Source organism: Babylonia areolata, chromosome 5, assembly GCF_041734735.1.
Source record: "Babylonia areolata isolate BAREFJ2019XMU chromosome 5, ASM4173473v1, whole genome shotgun sequence".
In the NCBI taxonomy this organism is placed as follows: domain Eukaryota; kingdom Metazoa; phylum Mollusca; class Gastropoda; order Neogastropoda; family Buccinidae; genus Babylonia; species Babylonia areolata.
The window spans coordinates 46,650,638-46,658,137 of record NC_134880.1 but is presented as its reverse complement, the minus strand read 5'-3'; the positions used below and the strand labels follow the sequence as shown (position 1 = coordinate 46,658,137).

General features: G+C 46.0%; 1 protein-coding gene across 3 annotated transcripts in view; it reads right to left on the bottom strand.

Moving 5' to 3' along the window:
* Positions 1-1,479: 1,479 nt before the first annotated feature.
* The window catches only part of LOC143282101 (D(1B) dopamine receptor-like), a 7,391-nt gene continuing 1,370 nt past the window's right edge, over positions 1,480-7,500 (bottom strand). For all 3 annotated transcript variants that reach the window (XM_076587597.1, XM_076587598.1, XM_076587599.1), the window contains 2 exons: positions 6,065-6,253; positions 1,480-3,505 (listed from right to left, as the gene is read on the bottom strand). In XM_076587597.1, the coding sequence (XP_076443712.1) occupies positions 2,513-3,505; positions 6,065-6,253 (1,182 nt within the window). In that variant the 3' untranslated portion in view covers positions 1,480-2,512. The remainder of the gene's footprint in view (positions 3,506-6,064; positions 6,254-7,500) is intronic.

Here is a 7,500-nt window from a genome sequence, read left to right as displayed (position 1 = left end):
TGACCTGACACTCGACTGTGTTGTCTCAGAAGTCCAAAAATATGAACACAGTCCGATACATCACGGTCTGACATAGGCCTCTGATGGTACGTTATAGTTCTTTCTGTCTTAAAAAAAGAGGAAGAAGGAGAAGGAGAAGATAAACGCCCGTGTATCCTAGGAAAGCACCGGGCATCAAGGGCGACATTGTTAGTAAGAAGCCACACGTGTGCCTTTGCAGTGTCTAATTTATGAACAAAAGTGAAATTGCTCTTCATTGTTTATTGAGATATACTGCTGTAAGAAGAATCGAAGAGAGAGAGAGAGAGAGAGAGAGAGAGAGAGAGAGAGAGAGAGAGAGAGAGAGAGAGAGAAGCATAATGCAGCGATCACACAAAAGCAATAATTATTGGGATGATAAAAATGATCTGAAAAAATCAATTAAAAATATGAATAAATGTGAAATCAAACGTTCATTTACTTGTTATTTATTCTCTCTCTCTTTAAAAAAAAAAAAAATTATGATGATGATGATGATGATATGTATAAAGTGAAAGCATGCAACCACGTAAAAGGAATGTAAAAGAGCAAGAGAAACTGATGAACAGAAAATTGCAGCACAATCTCACATCGTTAATAAGACAGAGAACGAAGAAGTCTGTCAAGCCATATCATGTATATTCCAGTTCCTGTGATACATCTGAACACATCAAAGATCAATTTACAGCCCATGGATATTGGTTTTCATGTAAGCCTACCTGTGAATTTTTCTGTTTCCATCAATTTTTCATCCCGAGAATGACGACAATTTACCTTATATTCAGTGTTTTGTGTTACAAGCAAGGCAGCCGTTGGTAAGCTAAGCAGATGATGGTGGTGCACTGGTTTGCTTCAGCTCCACCCCAACATCCACAGTCCAGTTCCATCGGCCTTCCCCCTCTTTCCCCATAGACCACAACGTGACAGAAAGACTCTCGTAACTGGCACTATACTGATGATAGAGCGCGTTAGGAAAAATATCTTAATCCTGTTGTTTATAAGAATAAAGCGCACACAAAACAAAGTGTATATTGATGCCAAGGAATTCGTTATGATGGACACACAATCGCATTTTCAATGTCATTTTCCCTCATGCATGGGCCCTTCCAGTCCTGATGCCAGCCCAGCTGTTCACTTGCCGGTGTGGAACTGTAGTCACTGTGATTATCTGCCTGCCAAGTGATATCTGCAGGTTTGATGTCTGCTTTCCGCCCACTCTGTGTCTGACCGTAATTAGGACAATTCATTATCTGACGCTGTAAGTAGACACGAGTACTGATGACGCTTTCACCGGCAAGATTGCTGAACAGACTTATCGCAGTGAACGATAGGCACGCGTGCCATGTTCTCTGAGTTGGGTGATGCTCTCTCTGCAACGGTGGTGCGCTGTTCTGCTCACATACTGAAGTGGTTGGCTTTCTTTTCTAGCTTCACCCCCACCCCACCCTACCCCACCCCCTAACAAAAAAAAACAAACAAACTTGCCAGTGTACATAACGCAGATTCTACGCTGACACAAGCGCACATTGCTTCAATAACGCCCATTTGGAAACTTCGGGCGTTGGAACATGTCCCGTAAACACCAAAATGCATCACAATAACATGTATCACAATAACGTATAAAACAGGATGCAAGGAGACTGATTACTCTATTAAGATTATTAATTAATCTTGATTGATTCTGAATGTGGAGATGTTGAAGAACACATTGCAGAAATGTGACAGTTGAAAGGTGACCAAGCACACACACACACATTCAAGCTGCTGATGTACATCAGTTCGATCCTTGCTATGCTTCAGGACTAGGAGGGTGGCAGAATGGTTGAGACACTCATCTACCAACACAGTTTCCGTCAGTGGGGTGTGGGTTCGATTCCCGCTTCCCGGCCCTTTCTCTGAAAGTTTGACTGGAAAACCAAACTGAGAGTCGCGTCGTTCGGATGATCTGGCAAAATTATGTGGAGAAATCCTCTCTGATGGGTACACAAATATATGTGCATGCACTCAAGGCCTGACTTTGCGCATTGGGTTATCAGTGCTGCTGGTCAGGTATCTGCCTGTCAGATGTGGTGTAGCGAATATGGATTTGCCCGAACACAGGAATAGTTTGGCCTGTCTACTTTGACATTTTTGTTTCTCACACATCAGTTTTTAACGTGGTGTGCACTGGTGAGTGGCATGAGAGATATTAACATTTCTATTCAGAGAAACACGGAGTGTAGTTTCAGGCATCAATGAGTTCGATCAAATCCATATTCACTGAAAGGAAAAGTCATGGTTAATGTTTAATTATTTGCGCTTTATTTCTTTCGTTCTTTCTTTCTTTCTGTCTTTCTTTCTTTCTTTCTCGCCTGCTCTTCTTTTTTGAGCATCTGCAGCTTCTTCTTCCCATCATTTACTTTGCATGTATGGATCTGGTTAACCGTGAGTCACTGGAATTTTTCTGTGATCTTGTACCGTGATGGTATCATGTTTAAAATAAATTTTAACAAAATCACAGGATAGTCATTTGCGAAGACAAACTGGGTTGCGACTGAGTATAACAAGCCTCGGCCTCCGACTGGTCGAAGTTTTGCTGATGACGTCTCGCTGACCGTGAAGTGGACGACCCCCACCACCACCACTTCCTCCAGCACCCCCACCAGCACAGACCACAGGCCCTGGGGCTGAATCCTGCACGGATGTCCGAGTACACCAGCCAGACGAGGGGCAGCAGGCCTGGCTTGGCCATCCCCAGCATCATACACGTCGTCCAGGCCGTGTCGGAGAACTGGCAGCTGTTGGGACCCGCCGTGCCAGAACTCGACGACGATGACTCTGGCAGGAAGGAAAACACGGAGGACTCTGAGGAAGGGTGGTGGGCAGGAGGCTGGCAGAACACCTGGAGGAGGAGCAGGGTGAAGAACGGGAACTGAAGACCCACGGCGAGAAAGGTGGACAGACACACGGACAGGACGCACTCCTTCTTGAACTTGCCCTCCAGCTCTTGCATCCCGGAATGGTGCCGCGTTCTCCCGCGGCGACTACTTCCGGAACAGGCCTGTCCATCCCTGCTTCCCACAGCGTCCGACAGGGACCACCGACGGTCTGGATGATGGCTGGATGAAGATCCAGATCCAGACTCCAGACTGACCGCCTCGTGTGTTCTGATGGAGAACAGCACATACAGCAGCAGCACGGTGACAGCGGTGGCCAGCATGAGGAAAGACGGAGCGAGGAAAACGATGAACACGGTCACGATATGCAAAGTGCGGTCCCACTGCACCACGCACGTGCGATGGTGGAGCCCCGCCACGTGCTCCATGGCAGCCTGAGTGCCGCGCGTGAAGACTGGCACTACCACGAGGAGGCCAATGAGCCAAGGGAGAGAAGTCAGCAGGGCGGTGGCGTGGCCCCGCCTGGAGGGCGCTTGCAGCAGATGGGGTGCCGCCATGTAATAAAAGCGTTCCACGTTGAACACCAGCACTGCCAAGGAGGACACACAGACCTGCACACATGAGAAGGGGAGGTCAAAAAGGTTAAAGGTTCCATCGGGGCAGTGAACAGTCCAGGGTATCTTGGGCTCGGCATGGGAAGGCAGTGAATTCATATCCACTGTGTCTGGGGCATGGCATAGGAAGGCAGTGAATTCATATCCACTGTGTCTGAGGCATGGCATGGGAAGGCAGTGAATTCATATCCACTGTGTCTGGGGCATGGCATAGGAAGGCAGTGAATTTCTATCCACTGTGTCTAGGGCACTGCATGGGAAAACGGTGATTTCATATCCACTGTGTCTGGGGCATGACATGGGAAGGCAGTGAATTCATATCCATTGTGACTAGGGCACTGAATGGGAAAGCAGTGATTTCATATCCACTGTGTCAAGAGCAAGGCATAGGAAGGCAGTGAATTCGTATCCACTGTGTCTGGGGCTCGACACAGGAAGGCAGTGAATTCACATCCACTGTGTCTAGAGCAAGGCATAGGAAGGCAGTGAATTAATATTTACTGTGTCTGGCAGGCACGGCAAGGGAAGGCAGTGAATTCATATCCACTGTGTCTAGGGCAAGGCATAGGAAGGCAGTGAATTCATATCCACTGTGTCTGGGGCTCGGCATATGAAGGCAGTGAATTCATATCCACTGTGTCTAGGGCTCGGCAAGGGAAGGCAGTGTATTCATATCCACTGTGTCTGGGGCTCGGCAAGGGAAGGCAGTGATTTCATATCCACTGTGTCTGGGGCTCGGCAAGGGAAGGCAGTGATTTCATATCCACTGTGTGTGGGGCTCGGCAAGGGAAGGCAGTGAATTCATATCCACTGTGTCTGGGGCTCGGCAAGGGAAGGCAGTGAATTCATATCCACTGTGTCTGGGGCTCGGCACAGGAAAGCGGGGTCCAACTAGCCTCTCCTTCCTCCGTTCTGAAATTTCCCTGGCCGAGGTCAGGTAACCACCCATTCACACCCGGGTGGAGTGAGGTTAAATTTAATGGGAGTAAAGTGCCATTACCAAGGACAAAAACACAATGATGAAACGCGGCCTCGAACCCTGAACACTGGTGACCAGTGCCCAGTCCAACGCCCGACGTATTCTGACCGACACGACACCTCCAGGTGAGGACATCTCCCAATAAAATACCAACAGCGTATACATATGCATAAGACAAATTCAGAAGGACATCTTCATTAAAGCAAAGACTCATTCATCATCTTTTTCTTGTTTTCAACATGTAAATGTATTTTTTTTCAACAAGTAAATAATCAGACTGGATACTGTATTAATATTTTACATTTCAGATCAAATCATCGTAACCCAAATGATGATTTGAAGACTATACAGTGTACGTATAATGTCACCACAAGTACCGCGCTCTTGTTTTCAGTAATCCAGGTTGTCCATCTGACTGCAATGACATCTTGGAACAGAAGGTATGTATAAAAATAAGAAGAAAAAAAAGAGAAAGAAAACAAGCAAAACAAAACAAAAGAAACAAGCAAACAAACAAACAAACAAAATTAAAACTTAAATCTGATAGAAACATAACCAGTTGTGTCAAAAGTAAAACACAACGTGTCCATGATCGAAGCAGTTTATAATGAGAGACTCTGTTTTTTGGTGTTTTCCCCGAATTGCCACGTAATGTGTTCTCAGACAAAATCTGTGATGCTTCGACAATCACCCAGTGTGGAACAAAAGTCGGCTCTGATAGAACAGTGTTGTGCACTCAAATTTGATTTAAAAATAAATAAATAAATAAATAAAACCTTCTCCGGACTGATCTACTTTTGACCCACAAACGTCAACGTCAGCTGAAAGAACTCACATCCCATGGCCACGTGATTTACTCTCTCTCTCTCTTTCTCTGTGTGTGTATGTGTGTGTGTATGTGTGTGTGTGTGTGTGTGTGTGTGTGTGTGTTTCGTGATTTTTTCTTCTTCTTTTCTTCTCTTCTTCTTCCTTTTGTGGAATGGCTTTGAATGGTGAAATAATGGTATATTTTGATTGTGTTTTGATTTTGTGCTCATTTTCGCTTTTTTAGCTTTATTCCCTCTTTTGGGTGAGGGCTGGATGCAAAAAAACATGTTACTTGCTTATCTATTACCATCGTTAATAAAGATTTTGTCTTTGTCTTGTCTTTGTCTGTCTGTCTCTCTCTCTCTTGTGTTTTCTCTCTCTCTCTTTCTTTTTTGCTTCTTTAGCTTTCGTCCCTCTTTCGGGCGAGGGCTGGATGTAAAAAAAAAAAAAAAAAGTATGCCACCTGCTTCTCTCTCTCTTTCAGAGTGTCTGTCTCGTGTGAATGTCTCGTGTGTGTGTGTGTGTGTGTGTGTGTGTGTGTGTGTGTGTGTGTGTGTGTTCGTTCCCCACTTTCAGTGGACTCTGGTTTCGGCAGACTCTGTGTGTGTGTGTGTGTGTGTGTGTGTGTGTGTGTGTGTGTGTGTGTGTGTGTGCTGGGGGGAGAGGGGATTGGAGGTGAATGTGAATGTGAATGTGTGCACGCGCGCGTATTAGTTATTCAGTAGGGGGTTAATTTTTTTTTTTTTTTTAAGAAGAAGAAGAAGACTGACCTGCAGATAGAAGACGGCCTCATAGGCAGAGCAGAGCAGCAGCCCGTGTCTCCAGGGGCCCCTCACCAGGCTGTCCGTGTACAGGGGACACAGGAAGCCCGCCACCACCAGCTCGCTCACGCTGATGCTGAGGATCAGGGCCGTGCGCGGCTGGCGTCGGAGCTTGGCGTCCTGAAGCACGTTCACCATCTGTCGCCGGTCCGGTCGTCCGGCCGGGGTAAGCCGGTAGTAAAGGAATAAAGTCATCTTCTGTCTTGACGTTCTCTTTGAGCGGTCTGTCTGTCTGGCTGGCTGTGTTATTGTGTATGTTCGGACCGGGATTTTATCACCATCATCATTTTTTTTTTCACTACTACTACTACGACTACTACTACTACTACTAATTATGATGGTCTAGAAGTAACGCGTCCGCCTAGGAATCGAGAGAATCTGAGCGCGCTGGTTCGAATCACGGCTCAGCCGCCGATATTTTCTCTCCCTCCGCTAGACCTTGAGTGGTGGTCTGGACGCTAGTCATTCGGATGAGACGATAAACCGAGGTCCTGTGTGCAGCATGCACTTAGCGCACGTAAAAGAACCCACGGCAACAAAAGGATTGTTCCTGGCAAAATTCTGTAGAAAATCCACTTCGTTAGGAATAACAAATAAAACTGCACGCAGGAAAAAAGTACGAAAAAAATGGGTGTCGCTGTAGTGTAGCGACGCGCTCTCTCTGGGGAGAGCAGCCCGAATTTCACACAGAGAAATACAAATTATTGTTGTTTATTCATTTTCTTTTTTTCTTTTTAAAGTTTTTCAAATACTTTATTCCCCATCCCACCCCACCCAACCCCAACTTACCATATAGCAGACATTGGGTCGTAGTCTATGTGCTATTGTCTTTCGGATAAGACGATAAACGGAGGTCACACGTGCAGTATGCACTCAGCGCACGTAAACGAACCCAGGGCAACAAAAGGGTTGTGCCTGCAAACAAACAAAAAAGTACAAACATCCTCTTTGATAGCAAAACAAATACATTAATTTTGCAGACATATAGAACGAAAAATAAAGTGGAACTGTTCTGCCGTGGCGATGAGCTCTCTCCGAGAAGAACAACCCGAATTTCACCCAGAGAAATCTGTTGTGACAAAATGTAATACAATACAATGCAATACAATACAACACAATACAATATCAGACCTCTCCCCCCCCCCTCTCTCTCTCCCTCTGTGTCTGAACGTGTTAGTGTTTGTGTCAGTATGTGTGTGTGTGTGTGTGTGTGTGTGTGTGTGTGTGTGTGTGTGTGTGTGTGTACGCTCGTGTATTTGTGTCTGTGCGCTTGCAGACACGTGAGTATGTATGTATGTGTGTGTGTGTGTGCGCGCGCGCATGCATTTGTGTGTACTATATATGTGAATACATATGTGTGAGCGCGTATGTGTGTGAGTGAGCGT